The 21,422-nt window shown below is 40.2% G+C and overlaps 1 protein-coding gene across 1 annotated transcript in view; it reads left to right on the top strand.

Annotated features, from left to right (window-relative positions):
- Window positions 1-21,422, top strand: part of LOC132768507 (dynein axonemal heavy chain 9) — a 118,081-nt gene that overhangs the window by 83,079 nt on the left and 13,580 nt on the right. The window contains exons 15-19 of the mRNA XM_060764463.2: window positions 7,898-8,125; window positions 9,905-10,096; window positions 10,637-10,828; window positions 13,357-13,527; window positions 19,452-19,634. Coding sequence (XP_060620446.2) covers window positions 7,898-8,125; window positions 9,905-10,096; window positions 10,637-10,828; window positions 13,357-13,527; window positions 19,452-19,634 — 966 coding nt within the window. The remainder of the gene's footprint in view (window positions 1-7,897; window positions 8,126-9,904; window positions 10,097-10,636; window positions 10,829-13,356; window positions 13,528-19,451; window positions 19,635-21,422) is intronic.

The following is a 21,422-nucleotide window of genomic DNA, read 5'->3' as shown; positions in this document are numbered from 1 at the left end:
ACCTCATAAATTATGCTTAGAGTTAGAAAAGAACTTTGTTGGATTTGACAGCCTTGACAAAAGCAGCCTTTTTTCACATTTCCCAAAGCGTGTGGTAAGAAGAACCTCCCATCACCTTGAGAATCTGCAAGGTTATGGGGTGCTTCAGAGATATAAAGGACATACAAAACAATGTGCACATTTAAAAGGGCATACAATAAACATTGTATATAATTGACAATGTATGTAGCCTCTCTTTAGTCCGTGGGAAAAATGCATAAATTAGGTAAAAGGCTTAATGATGCCTGCTTACTAATTGCAATGCAGGAAGAATTAAAAACAGAAATCTTGTAGGGTGAAAAAGGTTGCGGAAAAAATGCACAAAGCTTGGGAGAAATTGAGGTATTTCCACGATAGTGCGACAGAGTAACGTTCATATCCTTACTTATGTGTCTATGGACATTACCACACAAGGCTCTAAAAATGGGTCCTGGCATTCCAAATCTGTCTTGGTTTGAACTGGAGCACACCAGTATAGGCACCTTTCTTATTACATTGATCTGTTCCTCAAGCACTTGAAGAAACTGGGGCTTTTCAATTACTTCCTCAAGTTCACAGACACTTTAAATATTAATTGAAAAAGGAAATATGTGTTTGGTCTTTCCCTGTTTCATCTCTTCTGCAAGAGGGAGGTCTATTTCTCAATGCCAAACCAATTCAGGTTGGAGTTTGCACCAGTTAGCTTTCAAATTGATGGCCGGTTTGCAAAAGAACAGAAGAGTCATAAGAGAGAGTACAGAAATGCCCAACCAAGAAAGGCAATCCCTATTAGTGCTTGGAATTAGCAATGAACTGAGCAATAATATTCATTTTTAAAAGGAAGCAAACAGGTCAAAAGAGGATAGTTACAGGTTTGCAGCCAGGGAAGACTAGCACTCTGGCAGTGGGGCAGTTCAAAGTGACACTCCCAGAATGCCCACAATGGCACCCCAGTCCCCAAACTCACTGCAAATGTGTTTTTGGAAAACTCTTTCAACACAGATTCAAAGTGCTTTCAGACTAAACATGGGATTTCCTTTTTGAAAAGTATTTCTTTTACATGAGTTGAAAACTTTTGGAGTGACGCTACAGCAATGCTGTGTGATGGTGAGCCCTTCCATTTGTGGCTGGCCACCTGCCACATGTAACAATGTCCTATGTTACATTTCCTATTTGCAGGATAGGCTCCTTTCAACTTCATGACCCTCTTTGGTCTGATGGACCTGGGGCTGTGTCTGTAAAAGAGGGGAGAGAGCCTTGCCTTTGCAGACTGGAGTGGGAGAGAATCTGTTTGAGTCAATTGCTGGTTTGTATGGTATGATTTCCAGGAGTTACCATAGCAACTCCTACATCTTTATGATACATGTTTTCCTTGTGAGATACACAAGGCTCAAGGATGTTGAGGAAGATTCAGGCACATGCTTTGCAAGCAGCTTTAGTCTGTTATCCATCCTTGTACTTTTCCCCAGCCAGTTACATATACACATTTCTTTGACTGCTCTACACAATCTGTCTTCTGACAGGATTGCACTCACATATGTTCAAGCACTCACTCATACCCCAAGTACTGCACAAATGGCAGTTTTGATGTGTGTATTCAGATTTGTGTGTGTTAGCACATTTTGTGAAAAGTTTCCCAACCATAAGTATAGTGCAAAAGCACAGGAGAGTTCTGCTGAATTTCAGTATAAGAAAGTCAAAGAGACAAGTGCTGTTCAAAAATGGCAAGTAGAGATCATGGGTTGCCATTGCATTTCAGCACTTTTCAAGCTTTGAATGAAGCCATGTGAATTAAGAGTGGAAATACAGTGAGGGAGCAGAGGGAAACTTTTGAATGTGAAAAGCCTATTTTAAAACAAGATGTTTCTCTGTAGTCCCCAATAGTCATAATCTTGTAAGTTAAGCTCCTACTAAACTGCCATATAATCCAGATTTTTCAAATCAAATAGTCCAGATTATCTCTTTTGAACTGGAATATGAGTCTACACTGCCATATAATCTAGTTCAAAGCAGATAATCTGGATTTTATCTGGCAGTGTAGAATAAAGATGAGTCATTGCTGTTGGTACCATGTACAACCCTGTCTTGTGCAAATGGGAAATATTTTAAAGGGTCTCTCTCCCCATCCTCCACCTGCAGAAATAATAGAATAACAGCGCAGCCCCATATGTATTTACTCCCTATAAGCAGTGGCTGTGCATGTGTTGTTTTCTGACCAGGGATGAAAACCAAGGGATAGTCTTGGGAAACGCAGGACTTGTTGGCATGAAGACGGTACAGGTTAAACATCCCCTATCTGGAACTCTAAAATCTGAAATACTCCAAAATCTAAAAATGTCCATATGGGTGGCAGAGATAATGGCACATTTACTTTCTGATGGTTCAGTGTAGTCAAGCATTATCTGAACGTATCTCCTGCCATGAACCATCATGAACCATTAGGATCTTCAGGAGAGGCCCTGCTCTTGATCCCACCACTTTCGCAAACATGGTTGTTGGAGACGAGAGACAGGGCCTTCTCAGCAGTGGCCCTCCGCCTATGGAACGGAGATATCAGATTGGCCACCTCCCTCTTGTCTTTTAGAAGGAAAATCAAGACCTGGTTATGGAAGCAAGCATTTGATCAGTGAGCAGCAAGTGGAAAAAGATCACACAACTTATGGCAATGAATTGACCCGGGCTGGTTTTTGGATTTTGATTTTAAAGGATGTGTCTTAATTAATTGTTTTAATTGTTTTAATTTTTAATTTTTTGATTGTACTGTGGTTGTTTTTATGATGCTAGCATTGTATTGTTAGGTTGCCCTGAGTCCCCCTTTGGGGGGAGAAGGGTGGGGTATAAATATAGGAAATATAAATAAATAAATAAATAAACAAATAAATTGTTTTGTGTACACATTAAAGTATTGTATGAAATTGTCTTTAAGTGATATGTGCATATGAAACAAATGAATTTCATATTTGGATTAGGGTCCCATCTCAAAAATATTTTTGTGTCATATGTATATGCAAATGCAGGTATTCCAAAATTTCAAATCCCAAATACTTCTGGTTCCAAGCATTTAAGATAAAGGGTCCTTAACCTGTATCAGTTGGTCTCATCTCATGAAGGCAATTGAATCGAAATGCCTTTTACAACTCAGTGCAATGGAAGGAAAAAGCCATTACAATCATCAAGTCATTAAGATGAAGGCTGTGTTCCCAAGACTGGTTATTAAATAAGGACAGCCAAAAGTACTTCAGCTCTTGAGTGACACCATCTTCATCATGCTGTGTAGGAGGAATGCCTATTTTCTTCGGTTGGATTTTGCCCTTAGAAAATGGAGACTGTTTGTGCTTCTTTGCTTTTTTCCAACTCGTTGCTATTTCTCTCCACTCTCTCTTAACTATGGCACGAGGGTCTAAAGTTCTGAGCTTCGAAGAAGCTGTGAGTTGAGGTAAAACTTGCTGAACAGTAAGATTTCCCAGTGGTCCTTCCAGTTTGCTCTGTGCAAGTGGACTGCACATATCTTCCTGCTCCAGTTGTCATTAATTGATCCAGCAACACAACCTGGGCTCAGTCCCAGGATTCAGTCATTCGGATTGGCTGTCTATCCAGGCAGAACACATGGTAAGGCTGTTTATAACACTCTGTGCCCAGAACCAATTGCTGTTTTTAATGCATATCTGCATTTTATTATGCCAGTGCCAAATATACTTATGCGGTGCTGGATGTCCTTGTCTTGGCATAGTAATATTTTAGACTCACATTGAAAGACTATATACCCAGTTTTAAAGAAGAAAAAATGGCACTTTATTATCAGCACACCACCAGCTTCTGTAGAATATATATACATGTCAGTGTAATCCAGGGTTGTGAATGAACACTAGGAGTGCTAACTACTGGAAAGAAAATCTTAGTCCAAACGTTTTACCATATCTGTAGCCTCCATTGCAGGGCATGATAGGAGAAAGCATCTTGCCCAATTTCCTAATTACTATTTTGTTATTTATTTCAAATGATTTCACTTTAATTTTCTTGCCAACCCAGGCATATTGGGACTGGACAGGGTGCTGTATTTGTTTTGACATTCTTGTAGATCTTGTGTGTTTGAAGTATAAAATGATGGTGGTCTCAATGCCCTGGCATTGATAGAGCTAAGAATCGATACTGCTTGATCTGGTTCATTCACATAGACAATAGTGAGCAATGCTGAAACAAAATTCTGGCTTAGGAAGCCCCTTACCCTGATTCAACATGATTTTTTAAAAAAATTCTTAGTGATAGGATTGTGATAGTTATCAATAATTGCATAGGAGCGACATGTAGAAAGCTGATGAGGAGAAACCAAGCTGGCAACCTACTGGCTTCCACTTGTTCAAACATGCCACCACCAGCTTCCCAGTCCTAATTGGTGCGAGCTTAGTGCTGGTCATGCATATGACCACCTTGCCTCCTGCTAGATTCATGTCCACTTAAGGATGTGCTGCAGCAGTGGAAAAATTGAGTTCATTTTCAAGTATCCAAGAAAAAGAGGTGAATTGGTCAGGATGGATCAGAGGCAGGATCTCCTTCTCTATTGAAAAGATATGGGAAGAAGGACAAGCTCATCCATTTCATTCAGGTTGTCAAGAGAATAAATGAAAGCAGTTTTGTTTCCTACATATCTCATTGATAAACAATGCATTTATGTGTTTTGACTTCAAATTTTCTCAACTTCTCTGCTCTATATGTAGATATTTCGTCTCTGAATCTGGATTGTGATGTGATGTGATGTGTGTATTGTGTGTGAATACTATTGTTTAATATTGTGTGTATTGTGTGTGAATACTATTGTGTGTGAATACCAGGTTTCAGCGGTGACCAGGGGAGCATTTGCACAGTTAAAGCTTGTGAGTCAGCTGCGCCCGTACCTTGGGAAGTCTGACTTGGCCATGGTAGTCCACGCTCTGGTTACATCCCGTTTAGACTACTGCAACGCTCTCTATGTGGGGTTGCCTTTGAAGATGGCCTGGAAGCTCCAACTAGTCCAACGCTCGGCAGCCATGATACTAACAGGAGCGGAGCGCAGGGAGCATACAACTCCCTTGCTGCACCAGCTCCACTGGCTGCCGATTTGCTACCGGGCTCAATTCAAAGTGCTGGCGTTGGCCTATAAAGCCCTAAACGGTTCTGGCCCAAGCTACCTATCCGAACGTATCTCTGCCTATGAACCCACCAGGACTCTAAGATCTTCTGGGGAGGCCCTGCTCTTGATCCCGCCTGCATCGCAAGCACGGCTGGTGGGGACGAGGGACAGGGCCTTCTCTGTGGTGGCCCCTTGGCTGTGGAACGCCCTTCCCATGGACATTAGATCAGCCCCTTCATTAATGGTGTTTCGAAGAAAACTAAAAACCTGGCTGTTTGAACAGGCGTTCGGATAAATAGTGCAATTGAACGATGAATATAGGAAACGGAATTATGGATGACAAATTGGATCACGATTTTAGTTACGAGACGTTAATGTGTTGTTATTGATATGTCATTATTTTGTATATTATGCTGTTAATGGTTTTAAATATTGTATGTTGTATGATTGACTTTTTTGCTCTTGTTGTGAACCGCATTGAGTCGCCTACGGGCTGAGAAACTGCGGTATACAAGCAAAGTAAATAAACAAATAAATAAATACTACACTTTCAATGAGTAGAGCATTTTTGTTTCAGTTCCAGACCAACTTCTTTCTTGGAGAATCACAGCTAAGGATAGATGAGTAGCCTATTTTTGGTCTAGAAAGATTCCAGCATGTTTCTTTAGAACTTTGCATGTTAATACACGATTCAAATATATATGTATGTGTATACCTGTATTTATTTGATCTTAGAAGTACGCATTTCAAAACATATTTTATCCTATAATGTGCATTTTAATACATACATTGACATACATTTTAAGTCCATAAATTTAACTGTGTTCTGATTCACATTTTTGTACAATGGATGCAGACAAGGGTTATTTGCCTGTTTTGAAATGTTAAATGGGGAAGTTCCTTAGGTATCTCTGATCCCAGTTCTCTTGCAGATCTTACTTTGTTGTGAGAATTGGATTTTTGTTTTTTGAAGATTTGGTCACATTGAGCAGTACCCAACCCAACCTCACCCATAAAATGTCAAACTGTTGGTTTACAAAATTAACATCAGCATATGTTATTAATTATTATAATTTAATCATAATGTTAACAATAAATATCATTTAAAGAAACCTTATTAGACCACAGTGGTGAAATTCCATGAGTGGGCACCCCATTATATTAGAACTGATCATGTGTTATGGGAAGATGATGCAATTGACCATTAAGTGAATCCCATTCAAGCCGATTAATCCTAGTCATCAACTGGAAAGAGAAACAAGATAATATGAGTACATATTTGAATGGGTCTGTCTTTGCATCTTGGTTTATATAATTAAGTTTAAGACTGATGTCTATTATAGTTGCCCAACTGTTTCAAGAGTAATTTTGCAGCTGAACTAGAACTTGGTTCCGGATATTGGATCCTTGACTGATAAGCCATGTCCATTGCAGAATTCTGGTCAAAAGAAAGAACATGAACAAGAATTGTCCAAGTGGACTTGCAAAACTGGGCATCTTCACTTACAGTAAGCTAGAGATGGTCACAAGAAGTAAAACTTAATCTTTATCTATGATTAAGCAAAGTAAGATTAAGCAAAGGGCAGCCTTTATTTCTCTCCTTTTTCCTGGCCAGATGCCAGCTTTGCTTTTGCTTACTGCAATCAGTTATGGGTCTACTAAAACCTGCCCTGCCCAAAGAGACCACAAGAGCAACTCACATTCTGAAAAGGATCGAACATAAAGATTGCCTTAATTTCGGATTAGCAATAGGATTATTATCTGTTTTATTTGTCAATATTTGTCTCACAAATCTGTGTATTTGTTAGATCCCCCAAAGCCAGGCTTTAGTCTCTACATGTAAGCAGGCACGCAACTGCCTGTTTCTGCATACCTTTTAGAATAATAGAATAATAGAGTTGGAAGAGACCACATGGGCCATCTAGTCCAACCCTGTGCCATGCAGAAAAAGCACAATCAAAGTATCCCTGACAGATGGCCATCCAGCCTGTGTTCAAAAGCTTCCAAGGAAGGAGCTTCCATCACACTCAAAGGCTGAGAGTTTCCCTGGGTTTTTTTTTTGTCCTATCCCCCAATTGTATTTCCATGTTGCTATTTTGAGTAGCCAGGGCTTACTAATTTCCAGTGATCTCCTCTGTTTTAATGTCTTCATTCCACTGGAAGAATGTTTAAAATTCAGGCTCTGTTTGGCCTTTCATGGACTCTTAAACAGGAGTGTGGCTGGCAGCTGGTTGGGTGGTGGAGCAAAGCAAAGCCAGTGTTAAATTAGTAGGTTTTTAGCAAAGGTGCCAGCACTGCAAATTTGTCAAAACCTCTGTTATGCAGGATGTGAAATTTGATTTTCTGCTAACTGGCTCAGATTTGTAGAGTGAGTTATTTGATTGAAAATAATCAAGGGATTTTATTTCAGCTGTCTATGGAAACTTTGTTTTGTCTGGAAGGAATAATGTTACTTCAGTAGCAGTACATTATTCTAACAAATGGAATATCATTGTCCTCGAGAAAACAAACACTCAGAGCTGTTTCCTTAATTGCTAGTTATTTGTCTTGATTATTTTGCATTTCAAAGTGTATGAAATTCACATCCTTTTATGTGCAGCTAATGTCTGTGGAAGTGAATTGCAGTGCTGAGTGCTACCAGGCAAGGTACTTGCTCTTGAAGTGGGAGGGAGGAGAAATGCTTTCTGACTCCTGGAAAGAGTCTCTGCAATGACTGCTGCCTATACTGAGTTCAAACCCAGTGGGGATAACAACCCTTGTTTCTCCTGCTAGAACATCCACCTGGTAGCCAAATGGCTGAGTTCCCTGGAGAAGAAGCTGGAGCAGCACAGCGAAGGCAGTCACCCTGAGTTCCGCGTCTTCATCAGTGCCGAGCCTGCAGCTTCACCCGAAGGCCACATCATACCCCAGGGCATCCTGGAGAACTCCATCAAAATCACAAATGAACCCCCAACAGGGATGCATGCCAACCTCCACAAGGCACTGGATAACTTTAACCAGGTATTAGGTGACCCCGTGGAGGTTATTAGTGTCTGTAATGGTAGCTGGGTAGGGAGCTGCACTTACAAATACCCAGTACTTATGGCGACCCATGCAGAGTTTTGTAGGATTGCACTAAGTTTGACATGGATGGGTTTACTTAATCTACAGTAATACAAATCAAATACTGTGTGGCACTTCTATGTGTAATAGAGCTCTCTTGATTAAAGCCTGTACTTGTAGAACAATGTTTGCACAATGTCTCCTTTCAGCATTTCATGTACATCCCTGGGAGGTGTTTTTCTGTTCCCTTAAAAAAGCTAGTCTTGCACTTGTCATGATAAGGAGACACTAGCAATTTCCTTGGGTTAGGGCAGTAAGTAGAAAATCACGCTGCAAGGCCACTGTGGTTTAAATAGGCCTTCTCTAGTCTTTCTCTGTCAGGAGGGGATGAACGTCTGAATCTGCAAATCCTAGGATGCAGGATTTGGGTGATCAATCGCAAAGCAGAAATGTGCTTTCTTTTCTTGAACACTGTTGTAGCTCCTGCTATGGCAGTACTCTCTGGGATGAGAAATCTGTGTGCGGCTAAGGCTCATTCTGTTTTCATCTGCTGTCATTCACCATCCCAGATTCTAGGAAAGGGGAGGGGAAACTTTATCTTATTCATAATCTGTCTTTGCAAATCAAATCAAATAGTAAGTAATGTTCTCAAAATAGCTAGGTTCTCACAAAATATCTCTTATAACCCAAATCTTGATGTGGCAGGGAACAGTGGCCTCAAACTTAATTTGAATGCTTTGAGCCACTGTTCTGACAATCAGAAGTCGAGTTCAAATGGAACAGAGTCAGAAAGAGCTTATTATTATATTCATTTTTAACAAAGAGTTTGGTTTGGTGTTGCTTCATCATAATGTCAGCATTTCAGCTTTGCAGCTGGAAATACCAGTGATGCCAAATAAAGGCAGGGAATGTTTTATCTAAAGTTTTTATTTTTTTGCTATTTTTGCAACTTGGAATCTGGAAGATCTGAGGGAAATAAGCTGATACTCCAGTTCCCAATTGGGGACATCGTTGTAACCCAACCAGCTAACCAAGCAATATTAACAGGCTTTTGTTAATCTGTTATGAAGAGCCAACATTTGTTAACAATTCGTCTTGATAGTATGCTGTGGGCATATTCTTTCTTTTGTATTAATAGTAGAGGGCTAATGGGATTCTGAAAAGGTCAAATAGACCTGTTGTGAAATGATTGATTTTGCTGAAAATATCCTAACCTGACGTAGGAAAAAATGTGCTTCTGGTAATTGGTCATTCAGGCTCTGCTATGCCCTTCCATCCTTCCCTCTGCTTTGCTGGCTCACCTTCCTCCAGGTCTCACTCCTTTCTCCTGACCCACCACCAAATTTCTCTGTTTCTCACTCTTTCTTTGAGCACTCTGCCAAGCTGGCCTACATCTCTTTTCCTAGGAGACATCAATCCAGCAATGAAGAGATAGCATTGGTGGATCAGAGGCCGAGCTGCAGTGGACAGGTTGGAAATCCCAGGATATTAAAAAAAAATGTGCTCAGATATTTTAGTTCTGAAAATGAAGACATGTCCGGGAAAAGAAGGCTTTATGATAACCTTGTACCAGCAAATGTAATGTTAGGAGAATTCATATGACCAAAGATACGGCAATCAAATGTCCCCATTTGGACAAGCTTATAACTGAGGGGGCACCTGAAATTAAATAGGTTGACTCCTTCATTGTGCTAATTAGAGAAAACATCTGTCTCTCTTCCTTCCTTTGCCTTCTAGGACACCTTGGAGATGTGTTCACGTGAAAATGAGTTTAAGAGCATCCTCTTTGCCCTCTGCTATTTCCATGCTGTTGTAGCCGAAAGGCGCAAGTTTGGGCCACAGGGCTGGAATCGATCCTACCCTTTTAACACTGGGGATCTCACCATTTCTGTCAATGTTCTATACAATTACTTGGAGGCTAGTTCAAAGGTGAGCTGCATTAATATATACACCCATGCCTATCTCATGTCTATCTGTATCATCGGCCTTTTTTGTTATATATGTCATATTATATCTATCTATCTATCTACCAATTTTCCTGCCACTTTCTTCTACTATAGTATGCCCGAGTCTCTGAATGGCTATTTCTGCTCTGTGTATTTCTATACTGCAACTTTTTTTTTGAAAACACATGTCTGCCAGGTTTAATGTGTCTAGTCTCAATTGCTGGGAAAAGCCTTGTTTTAAGTAACAATCCTCCCACCTTTTCTCCCATCCCCTCATCATACATACATATATATACATACACACAGTCTGTTCAGCAGTCTGGGTTTCTTCAAATAAATCTCTTGTGTATAGCACAGAGCAATTTGACTGCTACATGCTATTTACTTTTTAAAAAAATGAACAGGGGAAGTGAATGCATTGTCTGAAGCAATCAGCTTTAGAAGACTACAGAGCAATTCATCTACAGTTACAAAGCAAGACCTATTGTAATCTGTTTCCAACATCTCATCCACTGTTGTTCAGGTTCCTTATGATGATCTACGGTACCTCTTTGGAGAGATCATGTATGGAGGACACATCACAGATGACTGGGACAGGCGTCTCTGCAAGACCTACTTGGAGGAGTTCATCAAGCCTGAAATGCTGGAGGGAGAATTCATGCTGGCACCAGGATTTCCGCTCCCAGGGAACATGGATTACAACAGCTATCACCAGGTAGCCTCACTTCATTCATCCATTCAATACATTTATATTCCATCTTTTTTTCAAATGAGACCCAAGATAAAACAAAGTACATGAATGAAAAACAAGTAATAAAATGTCAAAATAAAACCTCCAAATTAACATATCAGTCCGTTAATACAATTTGAACTGTTTTAACAGTATAACAAAAATAGTAAAAATGCAGCATCTGCTTGCCCCCACAGCTCTACAGCTTGAAATGTTAATTTGGAAAATTTATTCCATAATTTTAAGTGTTAGAAATTGGGAAATTAATTCATTCTCACTCTGACTAATTAAAATTATTTCACTGGCTTGGTTGCTGTTGCTGGTTAACTCATTATTTAAAATGATTGTTCCCAGAACAGAACAGGGAATTTACACAGAATGATTTGGAAGTGATCAGTGCTGACTACAAGGAAGTACATTTTGTCATCGGGATTGTCAAAACTACTTTTAAAATTGTCTTTACCCATGCCTGGAATTTCTTTTCTCCAGTAGACCGTAAAACTCATAATTGCTGAAAATGGCGGGAATTACAAATTGTTTGAAAATGGTCAGTTTGGGAAAGGGTTGTCCTAAACTATAGAAACCCAACTTGCAACCTGTTCAAATAAGTTTTTTCACCAATTTGTATGTACCTCTTGAACACCAATATGTTGAAGTGTCTTGATCATTACATGTCGATGTGGAGGGATGTTAAAGTAGGGTTGGGAATAATGTGTCCTTCCAGAAGTTGTTGAACTGCAGTTTCCAGTATTTCTGATTATTGAATAGGTTTGTTGGGAGTTGTAATCCAAGAACATCTGGAAGATCACATGATTCCTACCCTTGTGGTAAAGGACAGTAAGGAATTATATATTCTAGGAATGTTGTGACAGTAATTCAGTGCAAACACAACAATAAGTGGTTGGCTGCAAAGATCGGTTAATTCATCAAGTATTCTCTATCATTAATGTTTTGAGTACTTCTGAGCACATAGAGAACATTTTTTGCACAACTGAATCGCTTCATGCACTTCGTCTCTCCACTTACTGGCAAAAAGTATAATCTGCAAAGATCAGTGGTAGAGCCATATATTGTGCTCATTTAGTTGAATGATACTTTTTCTGGGTAGTTTTTTTTTAAATAAAGGTGTTCCTTTTCTTTTAAAAAGGAAGATACTTCTCTTTGGCACGGGAGACTGTAGATCAGTGGTTCTTAACCATGGATCCCCAGGTGTTTTGGCCTACAACTCCCAGAAATCCCAGCCAGTTTACAAGCTGTTAGGATTTCTGGGAGTTGAAGGCCAAAAGATCTGGGGACCCCAGGTTGAGAACCACTGCTGTAGATCTATCTATTTGTATAGACCAAACCCCACAAAGTTGTGTGATGCCTAGAAGGGGTATGTGGAGGAGAGGGGAAGCCAAGAAAGAAGGACAACTTTCTATATAATTACTGAAGTGCTTAGTCTTGGGTGAACAATTGGAAGTACACAATAGGATTACAAAGAGGCTTAATGTCAAATGCAATGCCATCCATTTTAACAACATGTAACCTAACTCTTTAAAGCTGAGGATTTATTTTTGCATGAATCCGTTAGTCTAGTGAATTTTTAACAATAGGTTACAAAGAGTTGTAACTTGAATTTAGCAACTTAAAAATTAATGAGCTCATTAATTAGTAATTTCATAGCTTAGGCCTGTTCTAGTAATGCTCATGATTGTAACTGTTTAGTTTTATTGATACTATAATTATATTTTAAACTTCTGTATGATGTGAATTTTAAGCTGTATCTATTTTAACTCTTGTGAGCCTTGTTGAATTATAAGCTAGGAAAAGAGTGTAAGTAGTATTCACCGTAGTAATACATATTTCTTTGATGTCTCATTGCCATTTCATATGAGAGAGTGACAGGAAACACTGAGTTTCTTGTCACTCTCTAATTTGTCATGTTTGTTGGTGGGTGGTTCATTTTCCAGTCCTTTTCAGCTGACAGTCATCTCTGAAGAGCTTGTTTTAATGGTGATGTGACAGTTCATCATGCACTTGTTCACTTCATGCATGGATAGAAAGAGCACTTTTGTTTGTCCAAACCTAGTGGAAAATGACACCAGTTTGCAAAAAGACTCCAGGCTGCAATTTTATATGCACTTACCTGACATAAATCCTACCGGTCACTGTGGGTTACTTCTAGTTGGAAAATTGTAGGATTGTGCTGGTCATCATCTGTTGAGGAAACCCTGAAGATTGACACAAAAGTGGCCCCTCACTGATGACCACTAGCCACAATGATCTTCTCCTAACCAAGTGTTGAGATTTTTTGCTTTCCGGATGCACATTAAATCAAGTGAAAAAATGGCTCTATGTTGGATATTCATAACAGCTTTAGTAACTGGTAATGTTTGCAACTGGTCTGGTTATTAGTACACCGCATTGTTACCCAATATGACTTTGTACCACTTTGGCTAATGAAGAGGCATCTGTCTGTCCTTTTGATAGACTTATGGGCTCAGTTTGCATATGATTTATCTTCTTTCCAGTACATAGATGATACCTTGCCTGCTGAGTCCCCCTACCTTTATGGACTCCACCCCAATGCAGAAATTGGGTTTTTGACCCAAACCTCAGAGAAGCTCTTCCGTACTGTTTTGGAACTGCAGCCCCGTGACACCAGCCTCGGAGAAGGTGGAGGGGCCACCCGGGAGGAAAAGGTGAGTGCAGGGAACATACTGGAAACAGTCATTGGCATTCTGGTGTGACTTTGCCATGGTTTCATTTTGTAACTCCAAATACTATCCAAGATATGAAAAACACACACAAGCCATTCAATTTTAGGTAAGCAGCAGACACACTTATTTGGTGCTAAGGAATGTCCTTGAACTCAATAGTTCCAGTTACGATTCTTTGTAGCCATTGTTAAGAAATGTTGTTGGTGACATTGGCAATCATTTCAGCCTAAATAATGGTGGAAGTACATTGTGGCTGTCACATAAAATGCCAATAAATTGAAGCGGAGGTTCATCCAGATGGTGGGTTCTCATCTTTCAAGTTTGCTACTGCAATGCATAACAAAGAGAATGGGAAGTGCCTTGGGGCAGGTTCCTTTTTCCTGTCACATTCATGCATGGAGCTCAGCAAGTTATGACTGCAGGTTCAAGCCTGCAGACTCATACACTTGTCTATGGCAGATTGGAGCACCACCAAAGCCCGGAATTGTGGGGATGGGAATAGTGGACAGCAGAGGACTCCATTATGGTTTCCACCACATCAACTGGATATAGGCCAGGGTTCACATGTTATTGAATTGAAATCCAGTAAAATGCATACATTCAAAAATGTTTATGGAAAAATACTCAAATTTCAATGCACACAAAACCGCATCCCAAATAAACTTCAAACAATAACAGGGATGCTTGTAGACAAGGTGTGAGACCTGGAAAATGTGCCCCCAAAGTGTAGGTTTTTTGAAGCTCTATTTAAAATGCAATAAATTTTGGACATAAAAAAGCAGCCATGGATCAGAGGTGGAGTTGGTGAGAGGATGACATCTTCTCACTGCAGATTTGATATATATGCACATTCTTAATCGGATTTGAGGTTGACAGTTTCTCCATTTCTCTCTCTCTTCTTACTTGACTCAAGTCTACTGCCTTCCCACAGTATGGAGTTTTTTTAAAAAATATATATGCTGAAGGGCAAAAAACCCCCAAAAAACACTATCTGTGCAAGTTGTCTTAAATTCCCTTTAGGGAAAGTTTTACTTCATTAAAACTCTAGTCTATGCCTTAAGAGGTGCAGAAAGGTCAATATTAGAAATGTGGTTATGAGCACTGTTTTGCCTTGTGATTTACAAAGAGGATCTTTATAACCAAACTGAGGATCTTTATATCCAGAGCCTACAATTTGGTTCCTGCTTATCCTACAGAGAGACTGGAATGTAAGTAGTTGACACCAGTCTTATTATTTCTGACATTTTAGAGCAAAGACTACTTGCTTTAGGTAGTAAAGATTTTCAAACTGCCATGCACATAACCTCTTCTGCAACACAATTGCAGTCACACATGCTCTGTTTGGGGATGTCATCAAATCATAGTTTCTTCTTGAGTGAAAGTGAAACCGATGAGGCATGTAACATGCTCCCAACATGTAAAAAAGCATATGATTCCCAGAACTCCAGGCTTTTGTTGATAATGCCATTGACCACAGAATTCGAAGTGCAGCGTGTGCCTGGGCAAACAGATGCAGTTTTGGGACATGTAGCACCCACCTTTCACTGTCAAGAAATTAAAATTGTATTTGTTCTTCTCCTGGTTGTCTTTTATCAAAAGATACACCTGCAAAGGCGAGTTTCTCTTCAAGGGATTTTAATGATCAGTGACTGCATCATAGATAGATAGATAGATAGATAGATAGATAGATAGATAGATAGATAGATGCTTCAGGTGAAATTAAGATCAACATAAGAATCTGTTTAGTCCTCCCTCAAAAATTTTGCTTTTCACTTTTCTCAAAATTTCTTTAAGCCTGAAGGAACTATAATGTTAATGTTCTTTTTTTTTTCAATGTAAAATGCCCATGAGCACTCTGTTCTACAGCTCTAAGCAAAAGGGATCACATAATTGTGGACCTGTAAGATATCTCAGAGGTCCAAGCCTGTAAATTTATTTACAACAAATTGACAGAAAAAGAAGTTCAATACACTGTAACGTTATGTAGTAATTACTGTATTTATGAATTTAGCACCAAAATATCACAATGTATTAAAAGAGTTGTGGATCCGGGTGGGAGGCAGACTTCGTTGGATAATATAGAACGTTGGATGAGCAAAGGTTTGATAAGTGAGACTCTACTGTATAAATACGTGTCTCTGACAGTAGCCACTCAGCCTTCAGTGAAGGAGAAATCACTATCTTATAAGATGGTCTCTTCTGCTGTTGATCAGGTCTTATGGCCAAGGATGTAAATACTAACCTATTTCATCTTTACATGATAGAATGAATGGTTAAAGTGGTTTTCACTTCAGTTCAAGAGAAAATAAATATCCCTATACAGTGTTCTCCCTATATTTGAAAATTGGACTAAATTCTCATTGGTCTGTTACTCAGAAACTGGATGGGATTCCTGGCTTTTGAGTGACCTGTTTTTCAACCTGAGAAGGAATAGTTGCAAATATTCTTCGTGTGTGCCAGTTTGCCTACTGATAAAGTTTGCTGTCATTATTAGCTTTCCGTTTGTTTGTTTTTTGCTCTACTGGATTTTCTTATTCCTTGTGCTGCAATGATAGATGGGATCCTGAGAAAGCCTCAGCAGAGCTAGCAGCTTTGTAATATTTCTTTTACTGTACACAGAGAAAACCCTGGTAGCAGGGAAGCATATCAGGCTTTCTGGTTTGTGGCAGATATTGCTAACTGGTGACAAGTAACAGACCTGGGAATATCTAGATGTAGGGAATGGTCCAAGAGGCAGTTTCCCATTTAACTGGTATAAATGCATTAGATGGCATTAAAGTCCAGCTCATTGTGAGATCTCTCAGAGTAAGGCGCCCAGACTGCTGCAGGCATCCTTGTGAATTGGTGTTTTCTTGTTGAGCTTACAGTATTCTGAGAGAGTTCACCTAAAATTCTATTTAAAATTATCTCTTATGTTTGTCAATAATACATGAATAAAATTGCTCATAAATGGTTTGAAAAGGTGTGCTATGCTCTTTGATTTCCCCCGCCTTTTATAGCTTCATTTATCCCAAAGGCACAGGGGAGAACTAACATTTTTAAAAGGGTATGTGTGTGTTAAGGGAGGGAGCTCCTTCCCAATATATAGCATTTTGTAAATTATAAAAGGAGTCCTTTTGTTTCTTGGTATTCAGATTGTAGTGATTCATTAGATGAGTTGATGAAAAGGAGGCAGAATATCGTAGCCTTAGCTGTACTTCTTCAGCAAGAAGTGTTGGCTTTCCCAAGGCAAGTATGAAGGCCAATGGGTAATCCTATCTGCCTTCAAGAAGTAAGGCTCCTCCAGATTGGCCTGAAGAAGTGTGATTTTTGTGCTGTTGCATCTTGGATTTTGCTGAGTTTTTTAATTGTTGTATCTACAAATACCCATTCGATTAGTTTGGGTTAGCTAATGTAGATCTTGGATCTGCACTTGGATTTCCCAAAATGTTTTTTTAATTATTTTTTTTAAAAAAAAAACACTTTGGGAGATCCAAGTGCAGATCCAAGATCTACATTAGCCAACCCAAACTAATCGAATGGGTATTTGTAGCATGGTTTGCTGAAATGACATTATGTTTTGAAGAGTAACTATTGTTCTATCTATTTCTTTAAAAGGGATACTGATCTAGTGTAAAAATCCTATTTCATTGTTCCAGTGTAGCCATATTTTTTGGGGAAAAATATAGATGCGAATAGAAGGGAAAGTATTTTTCCAATATGTCACAAAATTAAACAGAATGCCACTCAATATGAGAATAAAATGTTGTAGTGGTGCAAGAAATTTCTAGGAAATAGTCCAAAATAACAGACTTGCCATATAAGGCACATCCAGATGGGCTGGAAAAATGACATGACAGAGGTCCATGGGTTTCTTTTTATTTTTGCTCCTTTTGGAGAGCAAGTTCTGTGACATTTTCCCATTCTGAAATATTTCCGGGAAACACAGAATTTTCAAGAATTCTTATTCACAATCTTAGGTCAGTTTAAATTAAACCATTGTGTCTCAAAAGGAAAAGTACCCCTCCACAGTTGCCATTTTTTCAGGATCCTGATTCATCTGAGATCAAGTGAGGCAAAGAGGAATGCTGGCAATAAAAGAAAATGATCATTTTGCTTAACTAGTGTATTATTGTCCCCATAGCCCCTGAAAAATAATTTAGAAAGGCTACCTGGAAATGTGTGGCCGAGCCTTGATATCATGCTTGTACAGTGGAGGTGAAGGAGGAAGAACACAAAGGAGGGGGAGGGAAGGAAACGGGATATTTCAAGAAAAGGTTTGGATGCAAAGACATGAACATACATACATACATACATACATACATACATACATACATATGAAATCAAACCAAAAAGAATGTTGTTGTTCATTCGTTCAGTCGTCTCCGACTCTTTGTGACCTCATGGACCAGCCCACGCCAGAGCTCCCTGTCGGCTGTCACCACTCCCAGCTCCTTCAAGGTCAGTCTAGTCACTTCAAGGATGCCATCCATCCATCTTGCCCTTGGTCGACCCCTCTTCCTTTTGCCTTCCACCTTCCCCAGCATAATTGTCTTCTCTAGGTTTTGCTGTCTCCTCATGATGTGGCCAAAGTATTTCAACTTTGTCTCTAGTATCCTTCCCTCCAGTGAGCAGTCGGGCTTTATTTCCTGGAGGATGGACTGGTTGGATCTTCTCGCAGTCCAAGGCACTCTCAGAACTTTCCTCCAACACCACAGTTCAAAAGCATCGATCTTCCTTCGCTCAGCCTTCCCTAAGGTCCAGCTCTCACATCCGTAGGTTACTACAGGGAATACCATGGCTTTGACTAGGCGGATCTTTGTTGCCAGTCTGATGTCTCTACTCTTTACTATTTTATCGAGACTGGACATTGCTCTCCTCCCAAGAAGTAATCGCCTTCTGATTTCCTGGCCACAGTCTGCATCTGCACTCATCTTTGCACCTAGAAATACAAAGTCTGTCACGGCCTCCATGTTTTCTCCCTCTATTTTCCAGTTGTCAATCTTGTTGCCATAATCTTGGTTTTTTTGATGTTTAGCTGCAATCCAGCTTTTGCGCTTTCTTCTTTCAGCTTGATTAGAAGGCTCCTCAGCTCCTCCTCGCTTTCGGCCATCAGAGTGGTGTCATCTGCATATCTGAGGTTGTTAATGTTTCTTCCAGCAATTTTTACCCCAGCTTTGCATTCATCAAGCCCCGCACATCGCATGATGTGTTCTGCATACAAGTTAAAAAGGTTGGGTGAGACTATGCAGCCTTGCCGTACGCCTTTCCCAATCTTGAACCAGTCTGTTGTTCCGTGGTCAGTTCTGACTGTTGCTACTTGGTCCTTGTACAGATTCCTCAGGAGAGAGACAAGGTGGCTTGGGATGCCCATCCCACCAAGAACTTGCCACAATTTATTATGATCCACACAGTCAAAGGCTTTAGAATAGTCAATGAAGCAGAAATAGATGTTTTTCTGAAACTCCCTGCCTTTCTCCATTATCCAGCGGATATTGGCAATCTGGTCTCTCGTTCCTCTGCCTTTTCTAAACCCAGCTTGAACATCTGGCAACTCTCGCTCCATGTATTGCTGGAGTCTTCCTTGCAGGATCTTGAGCATTACCTTACTGGCATGAGAAATAAGGGCCACTGTACAGAAGTTGGAGCAGTCTTTCGCATTTCCCTTTTTTGGTATGGGGATATAAGTTGATTTTTTCCAGTCTGATGGCCATTCTTGTGTTTTCCATATTTGCTGGCATATGGCATGCATCACCTTGACAGCATCATCTTATTTTCATGATTTTTTTCTTTGTAGATAAGCTTTGAGACAGTTTTTAAATCTCCAAGAAATACAGCAACAAGTACTGCAACCTCCCAGTATATGTGTCCCTTCTGGGGAGCCTTAGGTCTCAACAACTTTTTAATCAGATCCCTTTGGTGTGCAGGTGAAGACCCTGTTGGATGATATCCTGGAGAAGCTCACTGATGAATTCAACATCCCTGAACTGATGGCGAAGATGGAAGAGAGGACTCCATATATTGTTGTTGCTTTCCAGGAATGTGAACGGATGAATTTCCTTACAAGTGAAATTCGACGGTCATTGAAGGAGTTGGACCTGGGGCTAAAGGTAGAAGCCTTGTTCAATCATTTGAATAGTGGTGGTGGGGGGCTACAAATTTCAGGTAGGCATAATACATTTTTGTACCTGGAAGAAAGGCTAATATGGCACCCTGCCTCCTATTTTAGATATATAAAAACAGGCTATTGAATATTGCCTCCAAACTGATAAAGAGATGGCATCCAGTTCATTAACTGAAGGCACCAGGGCAGCTTGCAAATGGCTGGGCAGGCTTCATGATTCACACACTTAGTTACTACTTACAAAATGTAGTCACTTCTCTTCGACCCCAGTTCTTCTTCTTCTTCTTCTTCTTCTTCTTCTTCTTCTCATCATCATCATCATCCTCATCATCCTCATCATCATCTTTATTATATCTCACCACCATCTCCCCAAAGGGACTCAGGGCAGCTCACAAGGTACTCCAGGGTGCACATATATGTAACATACAACAGGTAAAAACGGTACAAAAGTATAAAACAAGTTACATAAAGTTATAACAACAAGTATCCAGTATCTTCTACCTGATACTCTAAACCTCTTGATGTCATACACAGGTGTGACTCCTAATTATGCTGGTGTATGTATGCCCCTGGATCTGGCTCTCTTCTGAGCTGACCCACCCATAGAACAGCAAGTAAGCCAGCTCACAAGCACAGCTCCTTCATCCCCACCTCTGGCTGACTGTCGGGCTGCTCTCTGTTGTGTTCTGGCTGCTTTTGCAACCCAGGAGCAAGGGGCCTTGCATTGAGGGCAGAGGGTTTCTCAGTGTGTCAGGATGGTCAGAGGGCACCTGGATTCTCCCTGGCAGTGGCTGGGATGCAACTTCCCTCAAATGCTGTTGCTCACTTGGGGGAAGAGAAAGGATAAAGTACTCTCACTTCCCCCAGTCCACAGTGGCTGTGCCATCCTGCCTGCTTTGATTATATAATGAGGCAGCTGTCTCACTCTGCCTAATAACAGGGCTGGTTGTGACCTACTTTATAGATTATAGTAAAGTACACTACATTCCAAAATAGAAAGTTATATAAAATGATAGATAAACTGTAAAACATTAGTTTGCAATATCCATATTTTTTTTTTAAAAAAAAACAAATCAAATGATAGAAAAGCACTGCTAAAGGCAGCAATAATATGAAAGCTCAGGATAGCAAATTTATCACAGAGATCTGAGTGGTTGTTTCAGATCAATGTATGAATACATTGTTGGGCTTTTCTTGCCCATATTTGAGTCTTCTTAAAAAGCCAGTCTAATGAATGTAGAATGAACATAATTGAATTTTGTTGCCAGGGTCCTTAAGTATTGGCTCACTTCTCACTTCTCTCCCGTGGCTCTCTGTGTAGCTCTGCTACAGCCTGCTTTCCTTTCATGATCATTTCCCCAACTCCATTGCCAGGATTCAAAGAACTACAGTCAGCCTTCCAGGAGTTCAGCTCCCCGTGAAAGTGGAGAAATCATGATGATCTCTGAGGGGTGGGATGGGGCACTGAACTGCAATGGTCCTTGGGGAAGAGGAAGAGGAACAGGCACAGCATGCCACTGCCACTTCACTCACCTGCAGATCCTGGCTCCTTTTCATTTTCCTATATATACATATGTCTGTTTCACCCAGTACACAGGAAGAGGAAATGTAACCAGGATTCACTGTGTTAAGTGAGGTGCTATGTGTGTCTGTTTCTCTCAGGTCAAGGCTGATACATGTGGTACACCCAGCTCCCAAAGGTAGGGGTGCCCTGCTGTGAACATAAGGGGGTGGGGAGAGGTTATGGATCATTGCCTATGCCATACCAGGTTTC

Source organism: Anolis sagrei, chromosome 2 (assembly GCF_037176765.1).
Source record: "Anolis sagrei isolate rAnoSag1 chromosome 2, rAnoSag1.mat, whole genome shotgun sequence".
Classification (NCBI taxonomy): Eukaryota; Metazoa; Chordata; class Lepidosauria; order Squamata; family Dactyloidae; genus Anolis; species Anolis sagrei.
Note: the sequence above shows the minus strand (reverse complement) of the source record. Positions and strands in the feature narration are given on the sequence as shown.